Here is a 15995-nt window from a genome sequence, read left to right as displayed (position 1 = left end):
TAAGGGAGAAAGTGTTGATCAGATTAATTTTAATTTTTTAAACAAAAAAGGATTCAAACTTTCAACCATTCTTAATAAATAAGAATGTATGGTCATTCATATCAATCAAGCTGATTAAGTTTTCTATGTATATCATACGTACATACATAGCGCAACTATTGATTTAATTCTCCTTTCAAAAAAAAAAATTAACCTTTTAATCGAAATAAAATGTGTATGTATTCAATTATGACCACCTTAGTTCCATCATAATCCGCGTGCAGTGGGCCAGTGACCAGACCGAAATACTAAATTAATATTTCTACGCAACGTAAGTTAGGACGACTTCCAAATTAAGTTTCAATGGCGACCATATATACATGATATGATGTTTGCGTTACATATATACATTCATGATGGTGACACAATTTGTTACTTAGAATACAGGTAATTAATAACTAGAAATTTCCTAGGAATAATGTTTCAACTGTCGTAACCGCCTTAGTTATGTACGTGTTAGTTGTCGTGTGATTTAATTGACTCAACTAGACCATGCACAATTGCACATGTCACTATCTAACATGGGTTTAACAAACCCACAAGCTTAAGACTTCTTTATACTAGTACAAGTATCATATATCTTCATGTACACCTTACACCTATGTATATAGATCATAACAAAATCAAATCTTGAATAGACTAGGTTTAATTTTTATCAATGTTGTAAAAATCACTAGGTACCCGATTTTTATATTTTTATTTATATTTTTGTTTTTTATTAAAAAAAATAAACTGAAATTCGGCCGCCTAGGGCACTTAGGCGGCTGATCGCCTAGGACGACGATTCTGTCGAATTTCTAGGCGGTCGGCCGCCACCTAGCGCCTAGGCGCGATTTTTACAATATTATTGGTTTTTATATATATCCTCAATGGGATCATTACAAAACACTACCACCCACCCACCCCCCTCCAAACCCCACCCCCAAAAAAATCATTTAGCAATTTTTAGTAGTGATTATATTGATCATTACAAAACACTACCAAAAAAGAAGAAGAAAAATAATTATTTAGCAAGAAAAATAATTATTTAGCAATTTTTAGTAGTGGTTGTGAAAACTACTATATATGAAATCGCTAGTGAAATTGTATCTAGCTACCGTTATTGAATTATTATAAAATATATTAACAACGATGATGGTATAAAAATCGTTACTATAAATATATATATGATTATTAAAGAAATTCTATGATGCTAATATACTATAAAGGCTAAAGGGGTAGTAAAATTTTGATTTTTATTGCTAATTATGATATAATGAACATATATGATGAAGAAATAAACATATAATATAATGATAATTTATTGAAAATTTTTATTGGCTGCTAAAATAACTCTCTATAACCGTCTGATCTCCTTCATGCCTCTGCTCTTCCTTCATGAAGGTTTTCACAGCATCCATGGCGACGACCGCCGGCGGCTCCCCACGGCAAACCATGATGGTGGTGACGGCGGCGAGGGCGGCAGTCCCAGGCGTGGCCGAAAGAGCGGACGCGAGGGCGGCTGAGCAGCTGCTGAGAGAGCTTGGACATGACGTAGGACTGGCCGGCGATTATGCCGGCGGTGGAGGGGTTATCGGCGAGGACGATGGAGTATCCGTCGTCGAGGTTCTCCATTCCCTCCGCCGTGAGCTGCCAGACCATGCAGCCGGCCATGGTGCCGCCGGATTTGGCGAGGTTGTAGGTGTCGGTGTAGACTTTGGTCATGAAGGCGTCGCGGCCGCCCTCGGTGAAGCCGGGGTCGCGGCTGGACTTGCCGAACTCCGCCAGGACTAATGGCTTCTTGAGGATGTTTTGGGAGTCTTGCCAATGGCTTCCGATCCAGCTCTCCATGAACGCCATTTGATCGTCGTCACTCTTCCCTGACTCCCTGCAAATATAAACAAAACAATCATCTTTTAGCTACCCATTCAAACCCTAACTTAAACCCGAGTGTCTTGGTCGAGAGGGTAAATTGGTAAATTGCACAGTCTTGCGAGGCCGAGAATTGGACACTCGGGGGTAAATTGGTAAATTATACAGTCTTGCGAGGCCGAGAATTGGACACTCGGGGGTAAATTGATAAATTATACAGTCTTGCGAGGCCGAGAATCAGACATTCGGGGGTAAATTGGTAAATTGCACAGTCTTGCGAGGCCAAGAATCGAACCCTCACGCAGTTATTGTCAATAATGCAACTAAAAAGAATAGAAAGGAAAAAAAAAACATCCTTAAACTAGGGATCAAAACCCCAACCATGAGGCTACTAATGTATAGTAGAACAAATCATGGCAAATTATACTATAGAACACGTGAATTATTGATAAACGTTCATTTTTAACCTACTAAAAATTCATTTTTAGACAGTATGTATATCAAATAATAAACTTTAATATACTGAAAATGAACATTCAATAAATTAAAAATGAATATTATGTTAGTGTTCTACTTTCTGACCTCCTATTCGAGAAAATCATATAGGTGTCTTTGAGCTAGCTACAAATTAATTACTTGGCAATTCATTTTACTATTTAAATATAAGAAAAGTGAAAATATTTTTTGTCAAACTAGTACCCAACCACCCAATGTTGGTTGGCTAATTAGACTAAACATAAATAATGGAAATTTGAATAATATGGGAGGTAAACTCTTAACTATCCATATATTGGAAAAGTACAAATCTTTGAACTGAGTCATTCCAATATTGTCAACACGGATCTATATAACCTAATCTTTTCTAGAAATTATCTTTGACCCGATTACTGCACCCAAAAATCTATTCAGACCCGCTGCAGAATGGGTCAGAAATGATATATAAATTTGACAGATGAAGAAGATTATATATATATATACACACACACATATACGTATAGGCACATCAAATAAGAACATATATAGTCCTATGTATTAAAGAGTGAGGATTGATCCTAGCCGTTTAACAGAGTTTATTAATTATCAAATTTACTTAAATTGATGGATCAGATCAGTTCTCACTTTTTACATAAGCATGTTATAATTATTGCTTAAATCCTCCCGATATTACTTACCACTGATCTGTGTATGCATGTATACAGGCGAAGTCGACGTCCGGCACCTGATGGCCGCCGATGAAGTCCGTGCCGACAGTGTAGCCGGGGTTATATTGCTTCCTTTCCGGCATGGTGTCGCCGTAGAATCCCTCCATCCCTGTCCCCACCAAGTGCTTGTTGTCCACTGATTTCGCGTAGCTTGCCATCTCCGCAATCCATCCCTGCAGGTGCATGCATGTAAGCAAATATTACTCTCCCTCGGTCTTATTATATGCGTAAATTTAGCCCGAGTTAACTTGACTCAATTTTTTTTTTTTTTTTAAATATTATAACCCATAGCCCCGTACTATATATATATATATGGTCAAGTTCCGTGCAGACACTTATTCCTATGCTGTCTTGCCGTCACTGATACGCATAAATGCAGCACAAAGCGTTCAAAAATGCATCATTATGTGCTGCATTTTCAAACACTATGTGGTACATTTTTTAATACCTAATGGTGAATCGGCACCGGACCCGCGTAAAGCATTGTCCACTAGTGTGTGTATATATATATATATATATATATATATATATATTTGTGTTTAATTATTTGTTCTCACATTAACAGTGTTCCCGGAGAGATCAGAAGCGCAACGAGGCTCGTTTATGAGTTCCCATGCCATGATGGTTGGATCATCCATATAAGCAATCCCAGTATTTGTATTCATTCTTGTTAGCACTGTCTGCAACATCATATCAAACCAAGCATGCATGCATATTAATCATTATTTAATTAGAAAATAATTAATATTATTCAATAAAAAAATTCCTTTTTTTTTAACTACCTTGACATGGTTCTTGTAATAGCCTTTGATCACCGAATTAGTGTAGAAATCGTCGTCGCCGGCGATCTGTTCTCCGGCGTTTCTTGCCCAGTTTGCATACTGCGGCCTCCCTCCGAAATCGTTGTAATTGTTCACCAGATTCAGTATCAATCGAACCCCAAATTTTCTTGCTTCCGATATCACAAAATCAAGTCCCTAAAAGTGAAAATAAATGATTAAAAAAAAATTAAGTTTTTCCGGCGTGTAATCGCCGGTGTTTAAATGGCGGGTATAAAACTGTGTACCTGAAAAACGCGTTCGTTATAGACGCCGGGGGAGGTTTGGAGGTCCGTGGGATCACTGCCGTCGCTGAAAGCCCACGTCCGGCAAACGGAGAGGCCGGCGGCGGAGGCTTCTCTGAGAACCTCCGTGACTTGGCCGCGCTGGCCGACGTCGGCGGCGACGTGCATCAGCCAGTAGGCGTTGAAGCCGTTGAAGAGGAACGGCGAGCCGTTGAGCTCGAAACGGCCGCCGTTGGCGGTGACCCAACCGCCGTCGTCGCCGAATGATCTCCGACGACCTTCAACTGCTAAAGCTGCGAACAAGAACAACACAGCGATAACACAAGTTCTCTTGCGAGAAAACTCCATTGTTAATGTTTTTGAGGAATCCTTAGTTTCTGCTAATGACTGTATAACTGGACGAGGAATGATGAGAATGCATGAAGGATTGCATGGGGGATTTATACTACGTTGGAGATGGGGGCTGGTTACTATATATAGAAAGTGTACCTTTACTTGTGTCACAAAGGGTAGTTATGCATGTCGTTGGAATTTCCCATGCTGAAATGTTAGTTATAACAATCTCCTTAAAAATATAAATAAACATTCTTTTCATAAAAAAAAACCCTATGCTATGAGATTGACCAACTAATGAGAGGGTCTTAGCAATTAAGGTTGTGTCCTTTTCAGGAAGATCGGACCATATATGTGTAACATAACACAAGAATGGGCTCGACCAGCTAATAGGGTGCAATCTTGGCAAGATTGTAACCTTCTAGAAAAATCATGTGCAACATATTATAATCCAAGAATGGACTCGACGAGCTAATTAAGAGGGTATATATTGACAATATCATGATTTTCTAGGAAGACCATATGTAACAGAATTTAAGAATCAAATTCTGATCAAGCCATCTAAGAAGACCCTGTATGTGCAATGAAATCCTATACAATAAATCTGATTGAGAAAGTGTTAATAAAAATTAAACTCATAAACTTTTGATACGCTGATAAATGTTATATGGAAAACATGATTAAAATAAATATTATTGAATTGATTAATCTTCCATGTATGGACCAAGTAGTTATGTCGGCTAGAAAACATATGTCGTGGGATGGGAATACAAACAAACGACAAAAAGCGCTCACAAATTTGTATACTTCAATCAGCTTTTCTATGAAAAAGTTTTTGAGTATTTGCTCAACATTTTTGTTTGGTTTTACGCAATTTGTATAATTTTGAAAATTCAAAAGTAGATTAGGTTTTTCCTTTGTTTCCAAACTTAACTGTTGGGCAGAGGTTTGCAGAGCAGAGATCAGCTTTTAGACAGCCTCCAATCGAGTTGATCAAGGATAATAAAATTATACATATATGAGTAATATTTTTTTTTTATTAGACAACGATTTGGAGGATTGAGTTCAGCATTTTAAGATTTTTTGATGCAAATGAAGTATGGGCAAATAGTTTGTTGTAAGTCTTGTATTTAATTGATTATGTGAACTTTAAGCCACTTATATTTTATCTAATAACACAAATAGAGATTTTTTATTTTTTGGTTATCTTCTTAGAGAAGTTGCAGGATGACGGCATGAAGACTGCAATGGCTCATTTGGATAAAGGGAAGCTAAGGAGGTTTCTTTTTCAGAGAGCTCCATCCAGCCTTTTCAGTTGATGATCTTATGTACATATTTTCATGTCTGAATTTACACATAATCAATTATGGAGTATTTGTTTTTGGATAATGAGGAAAATCTACAATTATTATTTGAGGGTGTGTTTTGGATAAACTCGTTCTAGTGTAATAACTCATAAACTATAAGGAGGCAAATCATAATCTAAGCAACAAGTTCAGCCAAATAGGTGTGTTGTCAAGAATCGAACTTCAGACCTTCTAGTCTGAGAATCATACTTCACTCATTCAACTACTTTTTTTCCAGACATGTTCAATTATTTTATATATGATTGGTTCATCAATGAGAAGTTATAGATAAGTATAAGATGCAACATATGTTAATAGATAAATAGATAGATAGATGACGGCTCAATTCTTGTTTTTTTTTTTTTTTTTTACAATAATTAAATTTATGATCTTCTAACCAACTTGGTTTGCGTGAGTGACGGTGCACTCTCATACCTTAAGATTAAAAGAGGTCGGGAGTTCGAACATTCTCTCGTATGGAAAAACCAATTTGGCCAACACTTTGCCCCTTAATTAGGTTGGGCCGGTGCGAATGAGGATTAGTCTAAGTATGGTACGGGTTTAAAGGTACCTCCTACAATGAGGACTTGCTCATGACACCTCATGGCCTGACAAAAAAAATAAAAAAATATTTATGATCTTCTAATACGAGTGATATAGTAAAGCATAACTCTTATATTTGAAGATCACGAGTTCGATTCTTGTCAACACAATGAATGTTATTTGCATAATAGGTAAATCACATAAAAAGACCCAGTTTAATGTGTTGGACCAAGAGGCTGTTACTATAGTAAATTATATGCAAACATGTACAAAACAACTTTAATTTTGTGCAAGAAAGTAGCCACGAAACGCCAGTTACGTTGATTATTGACTTGTTTAATTGCTTGGTCATTCATAGCCAACCATAAAAGCAGCTTCCCTCTCGTGATCCCATTTAATTTGTTTTATAACTATTTGACCAAATACCATATATCAAGAATTTTAATTTATTGTAATCATAATTAAGAATACAAGCTAATTTTCTTACGGAGCACATTAATGTGATAGATATATAATTAATACCTGTGAATAACAAACATTTTGTGATTTCTTGTTACAGATAAAGTTATAGAGCAATCTAACTAGTTCAATAATTCCAACGCCAGGCCCAAAAAGAAAAGGCCAAGAGCCCAATTCACCAAGGTCTGGGTTGGAAGCAAGGACAAGCTAAGGAACACTATTCTCAAAAATAAAATGATTTGTTAAATAATGAAAATACAAAACATGTCTATTCTTAAAAATGTTATTCTATGTTGCATGGATGGTCCACAAGTGATAGCATACAATATACATGAAACGTTTGATGATGGAGAAGGGGACAGTAAAGAGAGGACCAAATTTCACACGGGAACACAATGAAGTAATTAAATTTGTAAAAAAAAAACTAGTAAATTTCCCAAGTGCAAATATAGTAAATTATTTGTAATAAAGCAATTTTTACTGTTGGGTGTGGAGAAAAATTTATAGTCACTACTCGACGGTGTGTAATGAAAAATTTTTACATTGTGTTCTTTTTTGGCAAAAGATTATAAGGAGGTAAACTAACCCAGATTATCATCTTAAATAAAGAAGACCAACAAGTCGCTCCCACCGGGAGTCAAATTTGGAACCCGCCTTGTGCATGAAGCACGTCTTTTGTTGAACATAGTTTAAACGTTTAGTTAAACCAAACAACGCATCTCTATAAAAAATAATGCATGCACGGGCGTCCCCAAGGAGGTGGAGCATGATTTTCGCACTTAAAGTCACGAGTTTGATTCTTGTCATTAATACCCTCTTAGTCCCCTTGACGAATATAATATTTCTAGTGCAATTTGCCTCTCCTGTATGATTTACAAACTATTACACATTAACATAGTTCGCCTCTCGAATACTGGTTGCAGTTTTCCTAGTAACCCTATATATATATATATATATATATATATATATATATATATATATGTGTGTGTGTGTGCGCGCGTTTTGCATGCAGGTAAAGTGTGTAGGTTAGAGAGAAAACCTGTCAAATAATGTGCCGCCATATATACTCTATGGTAGTGGTAATTTATCATGCTGAAAAAGTATGATGACACTGCCATGACTGCCGGCGGCCGGCGGTGGACCACTTCAACGGAGAGTAGTCTAATAGCTCTGAATTCCGGCCACCGCCATCCTTGCTGCGGTGGTCTAACTATCGTCCATTGTGGAATCACACGCCATTCGAAACAAAAATCGATGGAAAACGCAAATTTCTCCAATTTAAAAACAAAAAGTCAACAAATATTGAAAAATTAGAGAAATGAAGTAAATGCAAGACGAGAAAGAGAAACTAGAGAAGGTAAAGAGGATGAGTCCGGCGTAACAACACAAGAGTGCTTAATAAGGGACTTAAATATAATTAAAACCATTAATTGTTGTGGTTAACTTGGGATACAAGTAATGTATAAACAAAAACACAAATCACTTTCGAACAAAATAAAATAAAAATAAAAACTTCAATCAAAATCTTTTGTTGATTTGCTCATCAAATCCATCGCCTCCGGCGGCGTGAAACCAAGAAGATGGTGAAACGGCAATGTTATGATGTACGGAGTAAAAGTATATTCATATGGAAGTTAAGTGAGCAATATATATATAACTACTTGATTACATGTTACTTAATTTAATATTTTAGTTATACTTTTTTTATGGACTTCACATGTTTTGTTATAGAACATTTTGAGTTCAATTTTTTAATTAAATAGGTTTAAACCATATGTTTGGCTGGTAGGCCTGCCAATCGTTATATCGTGGACCCTGATTCAAGACACATAATTTGACTTCATAATGTACAAAATTCATGTTCATAATGTAAGAATTTATGTTCATAATACACATACACATAAATATGATATAACGGTCATGAATTCTGTGCATTATAAACATGAATTCTGTACATTATGTTAATTATTTATGTGTATGTATTATAAATATAAATTATGTACATTATGAACATAAATTATGTACATTATAAAGTCAAATTATATATATTGAATCAAGGTTCACGGTGCACTGTAGATCCTGGTTCATAATATAAATTGCCGTAGGCGTGCTGGCTAGGCTTGGCTTGTTTTATTATAGGGTATATATACATACACACACTAAATACTGATGATAAGAGACATTATCATAATATGGTGATTTCTATTTTAGAGTATGATCTAAATAGTACAGTAATTATTTAAGTTTGAGAGTAGAATTAAACTTTTTACATGTGCAAGTAACCTAAAAGTGACTGATGTGATAAAAAGAGAGTATAAAATCCCAATGCAACATAAATTCAAGAATAAAAAGAGGGAAATGGAATCCAATAAAGCAAATTAAAAAAAAAAAAATAATAATAATAATAATAAATAAATAAATAAATAAATAAAAATCACTCCGTTAACCCCACCGTGCCCAGTTTCTTGCTTTGCCGCCTTTTTCAACTGCATTACAATCCAACTACCACCAATCACGCGCCATTTCTTCATTTTTATTTTTATTTTTTCTTGATGTGTGTAAAACTGTATTCTATAATTAACCAAACCAATAATTTTAAAATGTGGCTGTGATTTAGATTGGATTCTACTTTGGGTCCAAGTAATTTTCTTCTCTAAAAAAATTGAATTTCTGATCCAACACTAAAAGTTCCTCACATTTCAACTTTACAGATTATATGAGAGGAAGTAAATCACGATAATTCAATTGCTCAACAGACATGGCCAAATGCTGATACTCACAAGGGATCTATCCACATTAGGCATAATCTTTATATTGTTGAAATTTAGTTTCTATTAGAATCAATTACTTACCACTTAAACAAAAAACTATAACTTGAGATTGTACCAAATACAAAAAGGCACAGGTACTGATTGACACCTTAAAATTGTTCACAAGTTAAACCCATATTTTTTTTTTATTTTATTTGGTAATATCACTTATCCAACCGTAGCATAAGTGCATAACTATATAACCTACAAACTGATAATAAATGACCATTCTAAATCTTATACATCGGGACTGTAAATTTAAAAAAGATTTTAAATAACGACGAAATTTGATAGTCAAACTCATCTTTAAAACTATCACAATACAAATTGTATGCATATACCCTGAAAATATATAACTGAATGAGTAGAACATGATTTTCGTATTAATATACACTCTTAAATACTCTGTAGTAACTATAATTTTCTCTTGTCATTAAAAAAAATTAAATAAATAAATAAAAATTAATGCAACTGTAGTCACATTTGCTTGTGGCCTACCAAGTAGATTTACTCATTTATAATAAACAAATTAATGACTAGAGTATATATCACGTTGCACTGCTCTTGAACTGAAACAAATTCAATGCTATTCTTTTATATATTCAGTAGTAGTACTGTACCCTGTAACAGAGAATTGGGCCTACTGACACTTTTCACGATTAGGTTTTGGAAAATTCGGGGAGGGTTTTGGACTGGTAAAGAAAAAAGTGGGTTCTCAACATGAAGGTGGGCCTGAATTTAGAATCCACAATTATTATTGTGTGGACCATATAACATGACTTTTATAGAAAAAACAATTTTTCGTGGCTCTTAAAATATATCCAAACAGCATGGTATATATAGGAGATGATTTAATTCTTAGCATTCATGGCACAATAAATCTGAATTAATAATCAGATTATAATGTTTGAAACCATTATACTTATTATCAAAATAATATCAATAGTTATGAAATTAATATACAATTAATTCGTACCGACTATTATTAACCTGTTTAAAAATATATAAATGATTGAGAAGTTTGTATATCCAAAAGGTAAATCAACTTTTCGCACCGTTGGAAATTAACCGAAGAGTAATTAACCCTTCGAACCGGAAGGTCACAGCACCATAGGTGCTTTAATTGCACCTCTCAAAATGGTGCATGAAATGCATGCACCATTGGAATGGTGCATTAATTCATGTGCTAACAATGCACCATTCGAAGTGTTGCAAATTAGCACTTCACGTGAAGAGCTAAATATTAGCATCTTTGTAATTATAATTTTTTTCTCAAATAGATTTAATTTGAAAATTAATTTCTTATTCACCTATTACACATTTTAAATGTACCTAATATATTAATTTCTTGTCTTAATACGAAGAATTCAAATTTACTTTAACCCAACTCAAATTGAAAATGAATTTCACATATATTTGTACCACAGAATAATCACTCAAAAATGATATTTTTGCTAAATGTTTCAACATCACATTAGTAAGTTCACACTTGAGCACACTTTTTACATGGTTCCGTCTTATATATACATATATTGGCAGATAATGTATACACAGTGGTAATTGGTGAACTCGAAATCGTTGGTCAACCAAAGCGTTAAAAGACGAGAAAAAGAAGCAAATTTTCTACGCCTTACAAGCCTCGAGAAAAACACATCACACTAAAGAAAGGAAACAGACAACACTCGATTGAAAAAGCCCAAATTTGCGTTGTTTTCTTTCAATTTTCATGCCCTTTTCTGTCTCGCCCTATATAAACACCCCTACCATTGTAGTCGTTGAAGCCTTCATAGCGTCGCCATTTCTTCCCGGAGCTGAGCTGAGCTGAGGTTTCATGGCAATGGCGGTTCATCAGAGCAGAGCCATGTTCTTGTTCTTGTGGTTTTTGGGTTTCTCCTTGCAGACTGCCCATGGCGACCCGGATTACAGAGATGCATTGAAGAAATCTCTCCTCTTCTTCCAGGGACAAAGATCCGGGAAGCTTCCCGCCGGCCAGGAGATCGCTTGGAGGAGTGATTCCGGCCTCCTCGACGGTTCGCTTCAAAATGTAAGTCTTAGTCTTTGATGGGTTTTGCACTAGTAATGTTTTTTTTTTTTTTGAGTGGCATAGTAAAATTGGTAAGCAATTAACTCAAGTTATGTAGTGTGTAAATTCTTTCTTGTGATTTTATTGAAAGACTACGAGAATGTAAAATAGTTTAAATTATTCATAACTAACCGCGACAAAGAATTATAAAAAGATAAACTAGTCCGGTTATCTAAATTACTCAAATCACAAAAGGTTAATTTATTTTTGTTTGAATGTTATTGACCTCTATTACAATGTAGTATCTGTTCATAAACTACTTTCTCAATCAACTGAAGCAGAAAGACTCATTGTCGCCTCCACTGAGGCTCGAACCCACACTCTCTCATATGAGAGTGAACAAAAGTATTATAAGGAGATAAATCAGTCTAGATTACTAGACTCAAATTAAGAAAGACCAGCATAGGTTACCTATAATTGATCGATTGACCAATAAAATGAAAAAATATTATGTGTACTGTTATTTTCTACTTTTAACTTTTACTCCCACACACAAAAAAACATTTCTATTGAGATCCACATGAAAGAAAAATAGTTTATTTGAATAAGATTTGAGGGTGCATGTTGTAGAGTTTATATAAAATGTCACAAGAAATAAATCACTTTAGATTTCACATGATAATAAGTTTGACATTTAAAGTTACAATTATGTAGTTATCAAATTAATAAGCTGACTAATTTGATTATAATCGTGTAAGTATTAATGTGAGAGAATCATGAATGTGGCAGGTGGATTTGAGTGGAGGATACTACGACGCCGGCGACAACGTGAAGTTCAACTTTCCGATGGCCTACACCACCACACTGCTGTCGTGGGGGGCGCTGGAGTACGGCCGGAGACTGGGGCCGCAGCTGGAAGCGACGCGGGAGGCCATCCGCTGGGCCACGGACTACTTCCTCAAGTGCGCCAATGGCGCGCCGGGGAAGCTTTTCGTCGGCGTCGGCGACCCCAACGCCGACCACAAGTGCTGGGAACGGCCCGAGGACATGGACACCGTCCGCAGCGTCTACTGGGTGTCTCCTAGTAAACCAGGCTCCGACGTGGCCGGAGAAATGGCGGCCGCGCTGGCCGCCGCTTCCTTGGTTTTCCGGCGGGTCGACCCGGAGTATTCCCGGAAGCTTCTTGGAAATGCGGTGAAAGTTTTCCGGTTTGCGGTTCAGTACAGAGGCTCATATAGTGATTCTCTTGGCTCTGCTGTTTGCCCTTTCTATTGCTCGTATTCTGGGTACAAGGTACTGTTTGGCCTGTGAATTTTTTGCAGAAATTTTCCCATTTTTAGTTGCATTAAACCATTCCTAATAGTCTAGTTACATTTAGTCTTGATATTGGTTTGGTTATAGTTTTGGATTAGTGCTACAAATTCTATGGTCAAGGATTCGATCCTTAGCTTTGGATATGGAGCAAATTTAAATTTTCAAGTCAGCTGTTCCACCTAAAAGAGGTGTCTACAATTTAACAAGGAGATTAATCACTGCGTTAGTGATGAAAACTCTGAGTATATCCAAAAAAATGTTCAACTAGAATTAGAATTGCACTTATATAGTCTATAAAACAAGATAGGGGCAACCCAACTAAATTGTTTAGGCTGTTAACTTGGTAACTTCTTAGTGGGAATGGCCTAGCACTACATTTTCAGGTAGTAATTGTGGTTTGAGATAAGTATTAGTGGTGTAAAGGTTAATGTGAGATAAGTTTCAGTGTTCTAAGCGCTAAACAATTCGATCAGAAAGTTAACTGAACTAGTCTTATGTCGCAATAAGAATATGAAGGAAACATGGGTAATCTAATAAATTTAATTTGTTTTGCAGGATGAGTTATTGTGGGGAGCAGCATGGTTACTAAGAGCAACAAACGACGTTTCATATTACAACTTCATCAACTCCCTCGGAGCCAATGATTTGCCAGACCTTTTTAGCTGGGACAACAAATTCTCTGGGGCCTATGTTCTCCTGTCAAGGGTAAGATTGTAAAAATAACAATTTGTAATTTTTTTTTATGAGAGGTATTTACAATCACTGTCCGAAGATGACACATGGTAAATCTCATTTCTATATAAGAGCTCACAACTCACACATGAAAAGTAAATTGCATTAGGAAAGATCCTGTGCAACAAACTCAACCAAATATATGTTGGTAAGAATTGAGAGTGAGGATTCCAAACAGTCGCAGTGTGGAGTTTCACTCAATATGATAAGCTCCTTGTGGTACCGGACACTGATCCTTCCACTTAAGAGACCACTAAGTTACTGTGATTTACCATTTATAATTTTATTGGACAAGGTGTTAAAGTGTGAAAGTATTTTGGTCAAAAAATTTATTTATTTTAAGGTGAAGAATTGAAGTCGTGACAGCTTGCATTCCTTTAGTTAGTTGTTATACCATGATCAGAATCCACCTTGTAAAGTGGATCGAGTTCGAAATACACAATTTACATATTAAATATTCACAGTTTATCTTTTACGAAATTGTGAACATTCAATAGGTAAATGTGTATTTTAGATTTGGATCTAATAAAGTGGACCTAGGTCGACAAAATAATTTGCCCCCTTTAGTTCCTTGAAACAATTGAGTATCCATGTTGGAAAATTACAGATTTGCACCTTTAATCATGACAAACTTTTATTTTTTTCAGAGGTCTGTGATTGGAAATGATAAAAGATTTGAGCAATACAGACAGCGTGCTGAGGATTTCATGTGCAAAATTCTCCCCAATAACCCTTACTCTTCCATACAATATACAAAAGGTAACAATATCACTTATCACTTATCCAAACTTTAACTTTCCATTCTTATATTATAATTTTTTTTGGGATGCACTTTAACTTTCCATTCTTATATTATAACTTTAAGCACAAGATTTCAATTTCAAAATCATTGTAAAATATTATATTTTGTATAAAGTACAATATATTACGTCTTTTATTATATTATTATGTGACACAATGCAGGTGGTCTAATGTACAAGCTGCCTGAAGATAATCTCCAGTATGTGACAACCAATACATTCTTGATCACAACTTATGCCAAGTACATGGCATTCACAAAACAAAACTTCAAATGTGGGAACCTCTTAATTACTCATGACACTCTAAGAAGCCTCGCAAAAAGACAGGTTAATACTTCATTCATATTTATTTTATTTTATTTTCCGGGTGACGAGGGAAACCTGCAACTATTATTCGATGGTGTGCAGTAAATCTCGATCCTGTGTAATAGCTCAGAAATTGCACAAGAAAAGTAGACCGCACTAGGAAATCATGTGCGACGGGTACGAGGGTGTGACAAGAATTGAACTTGTTGCTTTCTCGTATGGAAATCATGGTTGCAAAAATCGCGACTAGGCGTTAGGCGGGACCGACTGCGTCGAAGAACGCAGAAATCGGCCTCCTTCGCGGCCGCCTAGGCGGTCGAACCCCCCCCCCCCCTCCCCCCCTCTTTTTTTTTGGGTGAACCCCTAAAAATAATAATAATAATAATAATAATCAGGCGCCTAGGCGCCGTCTTTTTCAACACTGATGAGAATAATGGTTTACCCATTCAAATAATGGTTTAACTATTTGAATATTATTAGGTGGATTACATTCTGGGAGAAAATCCGATGAGCATGTCATACATGGTAGGATACGGAACGAATTACCCTAGGAGGATTCACCACAGAGGGTCGTCCTTACCATCCATGACCATACATCCTCGTTCTTTCAACTGTGAGGGCGGATTTTCACCGTTTTACTTTACACCAAACGCTAACCCTAACGTCTTGGTGGGAGCCATAGTGGGTGGCCCGAATCAAAATGATTTCTTCGCGGATCAACGGACGGATTACAGCCATTCGGAACCTACAACGTACATCAATGCCGCCATTGTTGGACCTCTTGCATACTTTGCTGATGGGAACAATTAAGGACAGTTACAACCTCGAGTTTATGATTCTATTTCCTGTTCGCACAATTGTATATATTGTCCAAAAGGGACAATGAATTGTAGGAACAAGAAGTGTTCCCACCTAGTCAATTGAGACATTACGTTACCTACTATGTACTTGTTTATTTCTTGATTTTCCCACATTTTATTAAGGAAAATTGAGTAATATTATGTGTACCTTTCCTTTTTCTTTTTCGTTTTATTTTAATCTTTACTCTGATCTTTACTAACACAAATTTTATGATGGAACAAGATTTGTAAGGGACTTTAATTTTTATAAAAGTCTAGCATTTTTTTAACCAGCATGCATGCATAAGCGGTATAATATGCTTTAATAAAATATT

The 15995-nt window shown here is 35.8% G+C and overlaps 2 protein-coding genes across 4 annotated transcripts; one reads left to right on the top strand and one right to left on the bottom strand.

The window, feature by feature from the left end:
• Positions 1-669: 669 nt before the first annotated feature.
• LOC109152373 (endoglucanase 3-like) lies at positions 670-15846 on the top strand. 2 transcript variants are annotated; one of them, XM_019300022.1, is made up of 6 exons: positions 670-682; positions 12440-12962; positions 13539-13688; positions 14363-14474; positions 14679-14842; positions 15302-15846. In XM_019300022.1, exons 2-6 carry the CDS (start codon positions 12450-12452, stop codon positions 15629-15631), a joined length of 1269 nt encoding a protein of 422 aa, XP_019155567.1. In that variant the 5' UTR covers positions 670-682; positions 12440-12449; the 3' UTR covers positions 15632-15846. The 2 variants fall into 2 exon arrangements, with proteins under 2 accessions (XP_019155567.1, XP_019155566.1); XM_019300021.1 differs by lacking the exon at positions 670-682 and adding an exon at positions 11216-11690 and having other exon boundaries at positions 12459-12962.
• LOC109152374 (mannan endo-1,4-beta-mannosidase 5-like) lies at positions 1321-8099 on the bottom strand. 2 transcript variants are annotated; one of them, XM_019300023.1, is made up of 7 exons: positions 7876-8099; positions 4645-4695; positions 4159-4448; positions 3875-4069; positions 3650-3772; positions 3063-3265; positions 1321-1906 (listed from the first exon to the last, which is right to left on the bottom strand). In XM_019300023.1, exons 1-7 carry the CDS (start codon positions 7952-7954, stop codon positions 1396-1398), a joined length of 1452 nt encoding a protein of 483 aa, XP_019155568.1. In that variant the 5' UTR covers positions 7955-8099; the 3' UTR covers positions 1321-1395. The 2 variants fall into 2 exon arrangements, with proteins under 2 accessions (XP_019155568.1, XP_019155569.1); XM_019300024.1 differs by lacking the exon at positions 4645-4695 and having other exon boundaries at positions 1324-1906; positions 7876-8098.
• Positions 15847-15995: the final 149 nt, after the last annotated feature.

Source organism: Ipomoea nil, unplaced genomic scaffold (genome assembly GCF_001879475.1).
Source record: "Ipomoea nil cultivar Tokyo-kokei standard unplaced genomic scaffold, Asagao_1.1 scaffold2403, whole genome shotgun sequence".
NCBI classification, from domain to species: domain Eukaryota; kingdom Viridiplantae; phylum Streptophyta; class Magnoliopsida; order Solanales; family Convolvulaceae; genus Ipomoea; species Ipomoea nil.
The sequence above is the reverse complement of the archived record's forward strand: the minus strand, read 5'-3'. Positions and strand labels throughout refer to the sequence as shown.

What these genes read in the sequence shown, in the direction of transcription:
- LOC109152374 (XM_019300023.1), bottom strand. Translation starts at nt 7,954, where the DNA reads ATGGCAGTGTCATCATACTTTTTCAGCATGATAAATTACCACTACCAT. An exon ending in CCTTTGTGACACAAGTAAAG is followed by an intron (nt 4,449 to 4,644) that starts GTACACTTTCTA and finishes TCTTGTTCGCAG; the next exon opens with CTTTAGCAGTTGAAGGTCGT. An exon ending in ATAACGAACGCGTTTTTCAG is followed by an intron (nt 4,070 to 4,158) that starts GTACACAGTTTT and finishes TTTCACTTTTAG; the next exon opens with GGACTTGATTTTGTGATATC.
- LOC109152373 (XM_019300021.1), top strand. Translation starts at nt 11,478, where the DNA reads ATGGCAATGGCGGTTCATCAGAGCAGAGCCATGTTCTTGTTCTTGTGG. An exon ending in TCGACGGTTCGCTTCAAAAT is followed by an intron (nt 11,691 to 12,458) that starts GTAAGTCTTAGT and finishes TGAATGTGGCAG; the next exon opens with GTGGATTTGAGTGGAGGATA. An exon ending in GCTCGTATTCTGGGTACAAG is followed by an intron (nt 12,963 to 13,538) that starts GTACTGTTTGGC and finishes TTTGTTTTGCAG; the next exon opens with GATGAGTTATTGTGGGGAGC.